At 43.2% G+C, this 15,061-nt stretch overlaps 1 protein-coding gene across 11 annotated transcripts in view; it reads right to left on the bottom strand.

Moving 5' to 3' along the window:
- arfip1 (ADP-ribosylation factor interacting protein 1 (arfaptin 1)) overlaps positions 1-15,061 on the bottom strand; it is a 181,886-nt gene that overhangs the window by 88,381 nt on the left and 78,444 nt on the right. For 6 of the 11 annotated variants that reach the window (XM_067991916.1, XM_067991907.1, XM_067991912.1 and 3 more), the window contains one exon: positions 2,498-2,599. The exons of 1 other annotated variant lie outside the window; for it this stretch is intronic. In XM_067991916.1, coding sequence (XP_067848017.1) covers positions 2,498-2,590 — 93 coding nt within the window. In that variant the 5' untranslated portion in view covers positions 2,591-2,599. The remainder of the gene's footprint in view (positions 1-2,497; positions 2,600-15,061) is intronic. 4 more of the 11 variants (XM_067991938.1, XM_067991931.1, XM_067991898.1 and 1 more) reach the window with 1 other exon arrangement.

Genomic DNA, 15,061 nt, shown 5'->3' on the forward strand with positions numbered 1-15,061 from the left:
ATTCCAGGCCCTGGCCTCAGCACAACGGTCACTATGAATTCTCGGATTCCAATCCCAGTACACAAGCACCCCAAACCGTAGCTGCTTCAGGTATCAGGCTCCATCCACTTCAGACCCCAGAGAAGGTGGTGGGGTGAGAATAGAGAGATCAACCCTGTTGAGAGAGGGAGAAAAGGATCAAGGGGGAGAGACTGCCTCACCCCAAGCCTTCACCAGACCTGCCCAGTACACACACAAAGGATAGCCTTATCTCCAGCCTCACCTCACCCAAACCCAAACTGCACCCTCGCTTCCATGAGACCCTGCTTCACAGAGCCTAGCCTCGTCATCAGTCCATGAACCACTGGTTGTAATTATTTCCTGCACTAAGAGCAACTGAAACTGTTCTCTTTCACTTTTATTCTGTTCTAAAAATTCATATCTGGTGATAACTCAATAAGAACAACAACTTGCATTTATTTAACGCATTTAATGTAGAAAAACATCCAAAAGCACTTCACAGTGGTGTAATCAAAAAAAGAGTCACCGATCCAAAGGAGGAGATACTGGGCCAGAAATTGCTTTTAAAATAACGGTGAGCCTAACAGCGCTCACCATTATTAATGGCAAAATCGAAGAGCAAGTTCGGGCGACCACACATGTGCAGTCAAACATGGAAAACTCTTCCTGGTTCACCAGTGATCTGACAGCTTTGCGTTAAAGGGACCTCACCAGCCGCAATCAATGGACCAGCATCAACTTGCTCTCCTACCCAGCTGGAAACTAACTAATCTCTCCACAAAACAGGTACGCTCAGTTATAACAGGTCTAAACTATGGTTTACAAGCATGGAGTCTTAATGACTGCCGAACCTCTCTAGCACCGAAAATTAAAATTTTAAAATGTGGACTTTTGTGGACTTTGCGACTTTAGTAGTTGGACATTTAAAAAAAAATTAAATTTTTTAAAACTTTGTCTCTTATCTGTATTTTAATTCAGTATTTCTTACTCTTCTCGTTATTTCACTGCCTCTGAACTGTTTTTACAATAAATTTTACGATTGTAGCTTTCACTTCCTGGTTTTGATTTGTTGTAGCTCGCTCTTCAAGGTTTTGACTCTTCATGACTTGTCAACGATGCTGCAATCTGACTGGTCAGGGAGACAGAGCGATAGAACCTCCCATCGGCCACATAGGTCCAAGGTTACTGGAAGTTAACGCTGGACTGTTTTCAACTCACCATTCAAGGAAATTGACGCACAAAAGCCTGCGATAAGTTTGTGCGCGAGTATAAATCTATGGAGCGGCGAGTGCAGTGGTTCATTGCTCGGTCCAAATTACGGACCCAAGGAAGGGTGAACAAAATTGGTCAAAGAGGTAGGTTTTAAGGAGGAGCAGGAGAAGCATTTAGGGAGGGAATGGCAGTGTGTGGGCCCAGTCAGCTGAAGGCATGGCCGCTAATGGTGGGGCGAAGGGAGGTGGGAGATGCCACAAGAGGTCAGGGTTAGAGAAACGGAGAGTTTGGGGGGGGGGTGGGGGGTGGGGGGGTCATAGGATTGGAGGAGGTTACAAAGATAGGGAGGGGTGAAACCATAAAGGCATTTAAACATGAGGATGAGAGTTGGTGGACCAGAAGCCAATGTAGGTCAGTGAGAGCAGGGGTGGTAGGTGAGTGGGACTCGCTGCAAAATAGGATGGGGGCAGCAGAGTTCTGGATGAGCTGAAGTTTACAAAATATGGAGGATAGGGAGATCAGCCAGGAGAGCATTGGAATCGGGACGAGGGTTTCAGTGGCAGACTTTTACTAAATTACTTGGAAAACACTTAGTACTCAACACATATTTGCACTATCAGTTATGTTTTGTATACTCCCATTAATTTAGGTTATTGCTGTCCCTTGTATTGCAAATGATTGTTCCGCACAGTCATTTCATTGCTGTCATTCTCAACAGTCCTTTCCATACAGTTAACTATCAGATTTTTCCTATGCAGCATTTGGTTTTCCCATGGTGACTTTCAGTATACTGAAAGGAAATACAGAACGACCCCACATCACCTCTGAGGGTTATAAGATATACATCCAGCCTTCTTTCACCCTTCTTATATTAATCAAATGCCTGTATAGTTAGGTTCTACAAGCATAAATCTTTGGCCTTAAAAATTATTTTTGTCTGGGATACCTGGTGAGAGCAGCAGGGCATAGTAAGGACATTTGGAAGTCCCCATGCAAGCAATTTACCAGCCACAATGTGACCAATAATCCTTCATTAAGAGATGTGTAGAATGCACTGTTTCACTCTCCTCCAGTTGTTACCCCGCACTAGTGGGATCCACCATTATTCAGCGGGAGCCAGAAAACCTGACAGGCTTATCATGCTCACAAGACTGCACATGAAAGGGTTTCTGCCAGAACCCAAACCTATTACAGAACATAACACTATCACTGACTGGGTTACAATGCAGCTAATGTTATGACCATGCTAAAATAATAAGTACAAAAAAAAATGTTGCATCCATACCCACTTAAAATGCTCCTCTTGTGAATCACTTACTTCTCCATTACTGGTGACCGGAATTTCAGCTGCAGAATCTCTAGCAGACGCTTCTGCCATTTCAGATTCCTTTAAGAAGCAAAAGAAAACGGATTAACGGTCTTGTTCACATTTAGACAATGCTGACAATCAAATTGATTTTGTGCTGTGAAAGGTTTACCCTGCAAGTACATGGAACAGAAATGTTGAGTCCATATCTTTTTACACTTGTCATTTCAACCAACAACTTCTAACAATCATTTATAGCTCTTTGTACTCAAAGGACTGATTAGATCATTTAATTATTTCCCCCCCAGGAAAACAATTTATTGCATTGTTGGATACAATTTAAATAATTTTAATCAACAATTTCTAACCAGTATTCAGTTCTGAATACTGGTGAAGGAGAGGGTTCCTCTGCAGAGTGCAGCCAGAGCCAAGACCATTGCATCATGGGTGGCTCAGCTGTACAGCGGGGAGGAGAAAGGTCAGGAGAGCAATAGTGATAGGGGATTCTATAGTTAGGGGAGCACACAGGCGTTTCTGCGGCCGCAGACATGATTCCAGGGTGGTATGTTGCCTCCCTAGTGCCAGGGTCAAGGATTGTAAACAATTTTACAACACCAAGTTATAGTCCAACAAATTTATTTTAAATTCCACAAGCTTTCGGAGGCTTCCTCCTTCCTCAGGTGAACGGTGTGGAAATGACATTTTCGAATCCTTCGCATTTGAAAATCACAGAACAATGTCATTTTCACACCGAAAATGTCATTTCCACACCGTTCACCTGAGGAAGGAGGAAGCCTCCAAAAGCTTGTGGAATTTAAAATAAATTTGTTGGACTATAACTTGGTGTTGTAAAATTGTTTACAATTGTCAACCCCAGTCCATCACCGGCATCTCCACATCAGGGTCAAGGATGTCACTGAACGGCTGCAGAACATGGAGGAGGAGGGTGAACAGCTAGAGGTCGTGGTCCATATCGGTACCAACGACACAGGTAGAAAGAGGGATGAGGTCCTGCAGGTAGATTTTAAGGAGTTAGGAAAGAGATTAACAAGCAGGACCTCAAAAGGTAGTAATCTCCGGATTACTCCCCATGTCACGCACTAGCTAGTATAAAAATAGGAGGAAAGAGCAGATGAATGCGTGGCTGGAGAGATGGTGCAGGAAGGAGGGCTTTAGATTCCTGGGGCATTGGGACCAGTTCTGGGGAGGTGGGACCTGTACAGGCCGGACATATTGCAACTCTACGGAGCTGGGACCAATGTCCTCGGGGGGAGGTAGGCTAGTGATGGGGGGGGGGTTAAACTAATTTGGCAGGGGGATGGGCACCAGGACGTAGCACTGGAAAAGAGAAACAAGGGGCACAAAGGACCGGGAGAGAAAGATAGCACGAGAGCAAGAAATAGTACGGTATTAGGTGGGATCAGTCTAAGAGAGAGTACAAGAAAGTCTAAAACTGGTTTGCAGTGCATGGTAAACAAGGTTGGTTAGCTGCAGGCGCAAATAGCCACATGGGAATACAATGTCATGGTGATAACGGAGACCTGGCTCAAAAAAGGGCAGGATTGGTACTAAATATTCCTGGGTATAAGGTGTTCAAGAAAGATTGGGAAGGCAAGAAAGGAGGTGAGATGGCAGTATTGATTAAGGAGAATATTGCAGTGCTGGAGAGAGAGGATGTCCTGGAGGGGTCAAGGACAGAATATATTTGGTTAGAATTAAAACACAACAGAGGTGCCATTACACTACTGGGTGTATTCTATAGGCCAACAACTAATGGGAAGGATATAGGGAGCAAACTTGCATGGAAATCACAGAGGGGCAAAAGCTATAGAGTAGTGATAATGGGGGGCTTCAATTATCCTAATATAGACTGGAATAGTAATAGTGTAAAGGGCAGAGAGGGGGAGGAATTTCTGAAATGTGTTCAGGAGAACTTTCTTGATCAATTTGTTTCCAGCCCAACAAGGCAGGAGGCATTGCTGGATGTCGTTCTGGGGAATGAAGTGGGTCAAGTGTCAGTGGGGAAACATTTAGGGAAGTGATCATAGTATCATAAGGTTTAGATTAGTTATGGAAAAGGACAAGGAACAATCAAGATTAAAAATACTTAATTGGAGGAGGGACAATTTCAGTGGGTTGAGAACAGATCTGGTCTGGGTAAATTGGAATCAAAGATTGGCAGGCAAAACTGTAATCGAACAACGGGCGGCCTTTAAAGAGGAGCTGGTCCGGGTACGGTCTAGGTACATTCCCAGGAGGGGGGAAAGGTAGGGCAACCAAAGCCAGAACTCCCTGGATGACCAAAGAGATGGAGAGTAAGGTGGAGCAGAAAAAGGGGGCATATGACAGATGTCAGGTTGATAATAGAAGTGAGAACCAGGCTGAATATAGAAAGTACAGAGGGGAAGTGAAAAAGGAAACAAGAGGGGCAAAGAGAGAGTAGGAGAATTGACTGGTGGCCAACATAAAAGGGAATCCAAAAGTCTTCTATAGGCATATAAATAGAAAACCGGTAGTAAGAGGGGTGGGACCGATGAGGGACTAAAAAGGAGATCTACGCATGGAGGCAGAGAGCATGGCCGAGGTTCTAAATGAGTACTTTGCATCTATCTTTACCAACGAAGAAGATGCTGCCAAAGTCACAGTAAAAGAGGAGGTAGCTGGGATACTGGATGGGCTAAAAATTGATAAAGGAGGTACTAGAAAGGCTGGCTGTACTTAAAGTAGATAAGTCACCTGTTCCGAATGGGATGTATCCTAGGTTGCTGAGAGAAGTAAGACTGGAAATTGCAGAGGTGCTGGCCATAATCTTCCAATCATCCTTAGATATGGGGGTGGTGCCAGAAGACTGGAGAACTGCAAGTGTTACACCCTCGTTCAAAAAAGGATGCAAGGATAAACCAGGCAGCTACTACAGGCCAGTGAGTTTAACCTCGGTGGTGGGAAAGCTTTTAGAAACAATAATCCGGAACAAAATTAATAGTCACTTGGACAATTGTGGATTAATTAAGGAAAGCCAGCATGGATTTGTTAAAGACAAATCGTGCTTAACCAACTTGATTGAGTTTTTTCATGAAGTAACAGAGAGGGCTGATGAGGGCAATGCAGTTGATGTGGCTTATATGGACTTTCAAAAGGTGTTTGATAAAGTGCCACATAATAGGCTCGTCAGTAAAATTGAAGCCCATGGAACAAAAGGGACAGTGGCAGCATGGGTACGAAACTGGCTAAGTGACACGGCTGTTTTTTGGACTGGAGGAAAGTATACAGTGGTGTTTCCCCAGGGTTGGTACTAGGACCACTGCTTTTTTTATATATATTAATGACTTGGATGTACAGGGCACAGTTTCAAAATTGCAGATGACACAAAACTTGGAGGTGTGGTAAACAGTGAGGAGAATAGTAAGAGACTTCAAGAGCAAAGTGATGGAAGGTGTCGTCGACAGTGCTATCAAGCGGCACTTACTCACCAATAACCTGCTCACCGATGCTCAGTTTGGGTTCCGCCAGGACCACTCGGCTCCAGACCTCATTACAGCCTTGGTCCAAACATGGACAAAAGAGCTGAATTCCAGAGTTGAGGTAAGAGTGACTGCCCTTGACATCAAGGCAGCATTTGACCGAGTGTGGCACCAAGGAGCCCTAGTAAAATTGAAGTCAATGGGAATCAGGGGGAAAACTCTCCGGTGGCTGGAGTCATACCTAGCACAAAGGAAGATGGTAGTGGTTGTTGGAGGCCAATCATCTCAGCCCCAGGACATTGCTGCAGGAGTTCCTCAAGGCAGTGTCCGAGGCCCAAATCTTTGAAGGTGGCAGGACACGTTGAGAAAGCAGATCCTGGGCTTTATCAATAGAGGCATAGAGTACAAAAGCAAGTAAGTGAAGGCCTTAGAAAGGGTGCAGAAAAGATTTACTAAAATGGTTCCAGGGTTGAGGGACTTCAGTCACGTGGAGAGAGTGGAGAAGCTGGGGTTGTTCTCCTTAGAGCAGAGAAGGTGGAGAGGAGATTTGACAGAAGTGTTCAAAATCATGAAGGGTTTAGATAAAGTAAATAAAGAGAAACTGTTCCCATTGCAGAAGGGTCGAGAACCAGAGGACACAGATCTAAGGTGATTGGCAAAAGAACCAAAGGCGACATGAGGAAAAACTTTATGCGACTAGTTATGATCTGGAATGCGCTGCCTGTAAGAGTAGCAGCAACAGATTGAATCGTGGCTTTCAAAAAGGAATTGGATAAATACGTGAGGGGAAAAAAATCTACAGAGCTATGGGGAAAGAGACTAACTGGATTGCTCCTACAAAGAGTCGGCACAGGCCTGATGGGCCGAATGGCCCTCCTTCTGTGTTGTAACCATTCTATGATTCTACGATAGGCATAGTAAAAATCTCAGCAGAAAGAGTCAACACAGAATTTATACTATTTGTATATAAGGTAGCAGCCAAAAATAACTAAGAGATGGTTTATACTTGATGGTTAATGAACTAGTAAAACTCTTGCTGCTGTTTCACCAAATCTAGCTCACCAAATCTAAGTTAGTACTGCACCTGAACTAATAACGGTCAATGGTTTCAGACAACGACACCATCCGAAGCTGAAATTACACTATACCTGTAGCATTGGTGCAAAGTGATTTTGCTTTGCACGGACACTGAATTTAGACTGCATTTATACTTCAACTCAATGTCAAGGATCAACCCGGCTCTAAATTTGTGTTCTAGAAGTTTAGTGTTGGTGCAGCCTAGTCTACACTTCACAGATACTAAACATGCAATGTAAATGCACCCAAGTGTTTCACGGGTGAGGAAATTATCTTTAACTTTAACAGGTGTTCTGTGCAGCTTCTTCTGATTGATAAAAAGATACTCCTTACATTGTTTAATTATTCTGTAATCCAAAATATACATTGAACGATAAGGCCTCAGGATTTTCACCAACAATTAATAATATTTAACATCTGTAAATGTAATCTGAAATGGTTTTTCATCAAAGTTTAATTGAGTAGCTTTTTCCAAACACTGTTTGGGTGCAATGTCATTTTTGACAAAAATGTCATAAAAACCTTCAAATTTCCCATATTCACAGTGCATGGTCTTAAAGGCACTACTTGTGGAGAAGGGTTTATACCTATTATTGCATATCTTAAATGGCACTAGTAATTGGCAGTGAACCTCCATTTATTCAACTTCTCCCCCTGGCTGTAAAACATGAGACAAACTTTTTTTAAAACACAACCGAGAAATAAAGCTCATCTTCACATACATAGAGTTACTGATTTTAACAAGTGCTACAGCCATCAATGGACATAAGTTTAAATATTTTTTAAGCTCGCCCAATAGTTGCACTGAATTAACTCAACGCCATTGGGGCACTACAATTGGCCTACTACAATTGGCCTTGCAGGAAGAGAGGGGAACCAGCCAAGGTTTCTACTTCTGATCAATGTCTACTTACCCCATCATGGAAAATGTGCATGTATGTGTAACTCTCACTTACACATAGACACACAGCACACATCAAGAGAGCAGAGCTGAGCTCAGCTGCGATTCTACCAATGCTATAATACCCTCACAAAACCTTATCTCCACATATGAAAAATCACTTGGGCAATGTACCAGAAAACCTGCACCAGTCACGAGGAAAGAAAATTGTAAGAATAGTGGGCAGCAACCATTTTTTGCAGACTCTGGAAAAGATATTATTAGTACTATACCTTTGCATACTATATCTAAACTAACCTTGGTTGCATAAAATCTAAATGAGAGATTTACGATAGGAACATAGGAACAGGAGTAGGCCATTCCACTCCTTAATCCTGTTCCGCCATTCAATGAGATTATAGCTTTTTTTTAAAATTCGTTCATGGGATGTGGGCATCACTGGCAAGGCCAACATTTATTGCCCATCCCTAATTGCCCTTGAGAAGGTGGTGGTGAGCCGCCACCTTGAACCGCTGCAGTCCGTGTGGTGAAGGTTCTCCCACAGTGCTGTTAGGAAGGGAGTTCGAGGATTTTGACCCAGCGACAATGAAGGAACGGCGAGATAGTTCCAAGATGGGATGGTGTGTGACTTGGAGGGGAACGTGAATGTGGTGTTGTTCCCATGTGCCTGCTGCTCTTGTCCTTCTAGGTGGTAGCGGTCGCGGGTTTGGGAGGTGCTGTCGAAGAAGCCTTGGCGAGTTGCTGCAGTGCATCCTGTGGTTGGTACACACTGCAGCCACAGTGGTGAAGGGAGAGAATGTTTAGGGTGGTGGATGGGGTGCCAATCAAGCGGGCTGTTTTATACTGGATGGCATCGAGCTTCTTGAGTGTTGTTGGAGCTGCACTCATCCAGGCAAGTGGAGAGTATTCCATCATACTCCTGACTTGTGCCTTGTAGATGGTGGAAAGGCTTTGGGGAGTCAGGAGGTGAGTCACTCGCCGCAGAATACCCAGCCTCTGACCTACTCTTGTAGCCACATTATTTATGTGGCTGGTCCAGTTAAGTTTCTGGTCAATGGTGACCCCCAGGATGTCGATGGTGGGGATTCGGCGATGGTAATGCCGTTGAATGTCAAGGGGGGGGGGGTGGTTAGACACCCTCATGTTGGAGATGGTCATTGCTTGGCACTTGTCTGGCGTGAATGTTACTTGCCACTTATAAGCCCATGCCTGGATTTTGTCCAGGTCTTGCTGCATGCGGGCTCGGACTGCTTCATTATCTGAGGGGTTGTGAATGGAACTGAACACTGTGCAATCATCAGCAAACATCCCCATTTCTGACCTTATGATGGAGGGAAAGTCATTGATGAAGCAGCTGAAGATGGTTGGGCCTAGGACACTGCCCTGAGGAACTCCTGCAGCAATATCCTGGGGCTGAGATGATTGGCCTCCAACAACCACTACCATCTTCCGTTGCGCTTAGTAAGACGCCAGCCACTGGAGAGTTTTCCCCGATTCCCATCGACTTCAATTTTACTAGGGCTGATCTGTGATCTAACTCTATATACCCGACTTGCCCCATAACGCTACAACCCTGAATAACTTTGGTTAACAAAAGTCAATCAATCTCAGATTTAAAATTAACAATTGAGCTATCAACTGCCATTTGCAGAAGAGAGTTCCAAACTTCTACCATCCTTTGTGTGTAGAAGTGTTTCCTAACTTCACTCCCGAAAGTCTTGGCTCTAATCTTTAGGCTATGTCTCCTAGTCCTAGACTCCCCAACCAGCAGACATAGTATCTCTCTATCTACCCTATCAGTTCCCCTTAATATCTTGAAAACTTCAATCAAATCACCCCGTAATCTTCTAAATTCCAGGGAATACAACCCAAGTTTGCGTAATCTCAACTCGTAATTTAACCCTTGCAGTCCAGGTATCATTCTAGCAAATCTACGCAGCACTCCCTTCCTATGGTGCAATGCCCAGAACTGAACACAGTACTCCAGGTGTGGTCTAACCAGGGCTTTGTATCGCTGTAGCATAACTTTTATCCCCTTGTATTCTAGTCCTCCAGATATAAAGGCCAGCATTCCATTAGCCTTTTTGATTATTTTCTGTACCTGTCCATGACATTTTAATGATCTATGTACATGGACCTCTAAATCTCTTTGGACCTCCACTGTTTTGAGCTTTTCACCATTTAGAAAGTACTCCGATCTATCCTTTTTAGGTCCAAAGTGGATGACCTCACACTTGCCTATATTGAAATCCATTTGCCAGTTTTGCCCAGTCATTTAATCTATTAATATCTCAGTAATTTTATGCTTCTATCTACATTGCTTACAATGCTGTCTATCTTTGTCATCTCTATCCCATCATCTAAGTCATGAATAAATACAGTGAATAGTTGAGGCCCCAACACAGATCCTTGTGAGACACCACCAGTCACATCCTGCCAATTTGAGTACTTGCCCATTATCCCTACTCTGTCTCCTGCCACTCAGCCAATTTCCTAACCAAGTTAATAATTTGCCCTCAATTCCATGAGCTTTAGCTTTAGCTAACAGTCTCTTATGAGGGACTTTACTGAAAGCCTTCTGGAAGACCATATAAACAACATCCATAGACATTCTCCTGTCCCCTGCTTTAGTCACCTCTTCAAAAAATTCAATCAGGTTTGTCAGGCATGACCTACTACCCTTCACAAATCCATGCTGGCTCTCTCTGATCAGCTGAAAATTTTCAAGGTGCTCAGTCACTCAATCCTTAATTATAGACTCTAGTAATTTCCTGACAACAGAGGTTAGGCTAACTGGTCTATAATTCCCTGGTTTCCCGCTCTCATTTTTCTTAAATGGTGGAGTGACGTGCAATTTTGCAATCTAAAAGGAACGGTTCCTGAATCAAGAGAATTTTGGATGATTATAGTTAGGGCATCTGCAATGTTCTCACCTACTTCCTTTAAAACCCTGGGATGGAAACCATCTGGTCCTGGGGATTTGTCACTCTTTAGTGCCATTATTTTCTTCATTACTGTTAATTTGCTTACGTTAATTATGGTGAGTCCCCGTCCCTGATTCAAAATTAGTTTCCTTGGGGCTTCCGGCCTGCTATCCTCTTCCTCTACTGTAAATACTGACACAAAGTAATGATTTAACATGTCCGCCATTTTCTTATTTTCATTTACAATATCACCATTATCAGTTTTTAAGGGGTTCACATTGCTCTTGACCACTTTTTTTCCAATTAGAATTGTAAAAATGTTGTGTTGATTTTGATATCCCTTGCAAGTTTCTTTTCATACTCCCTTTTTTTGTAGATCTGTTTTGTCACCCTTTGCTGTTCTTTGTATCTCTCCCAGTCGCCAGGAACAGTGCTATTTTTTGCATTTTGTATGCTTTTTCTTTGAGTTTTATGTTGTCCCTGACCTCTTTTGTCGTCCATGGCTTTTTTTTTGGCAAGTGGAGCTCTTGCCCCTTAGGGGTGTAAATTGGTTCTGTATCACATTAAATTATTTTTTTGAACACCTCCCATTGATCTCCTGTCATTTTATCCATTTACAGATTTGCCCAGTTTACTGTGGACAGTCTCTGTCTCATCCCGTTGAAGTCGGCCTTACCTAAATTTAGAATCTTAATAGCTGATACAGGTTTCTCCCTTTCAAACACAACGTTGAACTCAATCGTATTATGATTGCTATTAGATAAATATTCACGCACTGTTAGGCTGTTAACTAAATCTGGCTCATTACTCATTATTAAATCTAATATGGTCTGCCCCCTTGTTAGTTCTAGGACATATTGTTGCAGAATGATGTATACCTATTGCCATCTGCATCTTTCATAAGAATGCACAAAACAATTACGTATACTCAGCTAAGGTAATGCAAGCCCTCAGAACTGGGCTTCACTAATACTATTCCCATTGTGTGGAAGCCAAGTACTACCAGAGAATGGGTACCCATCCCCCTAACCTCCAACCAATAATTTGAATACGTAAAAAGTATATTTGAAAAAATAAAAAGTTGTAAATGCTGACGTGGGAGTTTAACAGAGCAACATGAGCTAGCAATTTATTTTCCAACTCAGTTGGTCCACACCTCTAATATTTACTGTAACCAAAACACAATACAATGCACACCTCTTAAAACAGTTTCATTAATTTTGCTCTACAGAGGTCTTATCTAGAATATCCACCTAGAAACACACACAATCAAACTGGAGCATAGAAAATTAGCACAATAATGGGAGAATATGCTCTCCGTACAATAGGTGCAGTGAAATGCTGAACCCAATCTTCCCCCACATGTGGAATAGGACAACTTGCATTTCTTAAATCAAGTTTTTGAGCAGGATCCCAAAACTTACCCTTATTTATCTCCCCACCCCTTCTCCTGAAGATGCTGATTCTTGCCAGGGTATGGCATGTGCTATCAGTTTTCCAGTACCTCACTAAGTAAAAGAGAAAGAACGAAAGAGAGAATGAGAGAAAGAGTGAGAGAGAGAGAGAGAAAGAAAGAAAGAAAGAACAAAAGAATGAACTTGCATTTACACCACAACCTTCTAACTCAGGTGAGAGTGTTACCATTGAGCCAAGGCTGACACCTCGACAGATTCACTTGGCAGATGCTGCCTGACCTGCTGAGTACTTTCAGCATTTTCCATTTTTGTTCCACACATGTATATTTCCTGAAGAGATCACCAGCAAGTAATCAGGATTGATCTTTCCACTCCATATCTCAGGTGGCGTAGGGGCTAGGCCCAATGCAATACACCTTAAATGCGGTCCTGGATGAAATAAGCTAACTCAGTGCAGAGTGGGAAATGAAACCCGAAATTTTCACGTCTGCATACCTTAATGCTACACTGGCTTATGGCTTTAGGAACATAGCAACATAGGAACAGGAGTAGGCCATTCAGCCCCTCGTGCCTGCTCCGCCATTTGATAAGATCATGGCTGATCTGTGATCTAACTCCATATCCCTGCCTTTGGCCCATATCCATTAATACCTTTGGTTGCCAAAAAGCTATCTATCTCACATTTAAATTTAGCAATTGAGCTAGTATCAATTACCGTTTGCGGAAGAGAGTTCCAAACTTCTACAACCCTTTGTGTGTAGAAATGTTTTCTAATCTTGCTCCTGAAAGGTCTGGCTCTAATTTTTAGACTGTGCCCCCTACTCCTAAAATCCCCAACCAGCGGAAATAGTTTCTCTCTATCCATTCCCCTTAATATCTTATAAACTTCGATCAGATCACTCCTTAACCTTCGAAACTCTAGAGAATACAACCCCAATTTGTGTAATCTCGCCTCGTAACTTAACCCTTGAAGTCCGGGTATCATTCCAGTAAACCTACGCTGCACTCCCTCCAAGGCCAATATGTCCTTCCAAAGGTGCGGTGCCCAGAACTGCTCACAGTACTCCAGGTGCGGTCTAACCAGGGTTTTGTACAGCTGCAGCATAACTTCTGCCCCCTTGTACTCTAGTCCTCTGGATATAAAGGCCAGCATTCCATTTGCCTTCTTGATTATTTTCTGCACCTGTTCATGACACTGCAATGATCTATGTACCTGAACCCCTAAGTCCCTTTGGACATCCACTGTTTTTAACTTTTTACCATTTAGAAAGTACCCTGTTCAATCCTTTTTTGATCCAAAGTGGATGACCTCACATTTGTCTACACTGAATTCCATTTGCCACAGTTTTGCCCATTCACCTATTCACTGGCTTTATCCATTAGGTCATGAGGGAGCTGCAAAGCTTTCCTCACTACATTACTTCAGTTTGTCATTTAAAAAGAATCTCACCATCAGTAATAGTTTCTCTTAAACCATTGTAAAGAATGTTATTTTTTGACACCCTTTTGGCAGTTCTTTTCATTTTCAGTATAGAGGTGCTGATAACAAGAGTGCGCTTCTATTTACCAACCCCAACAATATATGGGGAGTAGAATAGAAACATAGAAACAGGAAATAGGAGCAAGATAAGGCCATTTGGCCCTTCGGGCCTGCTCCGCCATTCAAAATGATCATGGTTGATCATCTAACTCAGTACCCTGTTCCCACTTTTTCCCCATATCCCTTGATCCCTTTAGCATTAAGAAATATATCTGTCTCCTTCTTGAATACATCTAATGACTTGGCCTCCACTGCCTTCTGTGGTAGAGAATTCCACAGGTTCACCACCCTCTGAGTGAAGAAATTTCTCCTCATCTCGGTTCTAAATGGCATACCCGGTATCTTGAGACTGTGACCCCTGGTTCTGGACTCCCCAGCCATCGGGAACATCCTCCCTGCATCTAGTCTGTCTAGTCTTGTTAGAATTTTATATGTTTCGATGAGATCACCTCTCATTCTTCCAAACCCTAGTGAATATAGGCCTAGTTGACCCAATCTCTCCTCATACATCAGTCCTGCCATCCCTGGAATCAGTCTGGCAAACCTTCGTTGCACTCTCTCCATGGCAAGGACATCCTTCCTCAGATAAGGAGACCAAAACTGCACACAATACTCCAGATGTGGTCTCACCAAGGCCCTGTATAACTGCAGTAAGACATCCCTGCTCCTGAACTCAAATCCTCTTGCAATGAAGGCCAACATACCATTCGCCTTCCTAACTGCTTGCTGCACCTGAATGCTCGCATTCAGCGACTCGTGTACAAGGACACCCAGGTCTCGTTGCACCTCCCCTTTTCCCAATCTATCACCATTCAGGTAGTAATCTGCCTTTCTGTTTTTACTACCAAAGTGGATAACCTCACATTTATCCACGTTATACTGCATCTGCCATGTTCTTGCCCACTCACCCAACTTGTCTAATTCACATTGGAGCCCCTTTGCATCCTCCTCACAGCTCAAATTCCACCCCAGCTTTGTGTCGTCTGCAAACTTGGAAATGTTACATTCAGTTCCCTCATCCAAATCATTGATATATATTGTGAATAGCTGGGGCCCAAGCACTGATCCCTGCGGTACCCCACTAGTCACTGCCTGCCACCCGGAAAAAGACCCGTTTATTCCTATTCTCTGTTTCCTGTCTGTCAACCAATTCTCAGTCTATGCCAGTATATTCCCCCCAATCCCATGTGCTTTAACTTTGCACACTAACCTCTTGTGGGACTTA

The sequence above is a fragment of the Heptranchias perlo genome, chromosome 1 (assembly GCF_035084215.1).
Source record: "Heptranchias perlo isolate sHepPer1 chromosome 1, sHepPer1.hap1, whole genome shotgun sequence".
NCBI classification, from domain to species: Eukaryota; Metazoa; Chordata; class Chondrichthyes; order Hexanchiformes; family Hexanchidae; genus Heptranchias; species Heptranchias perlo.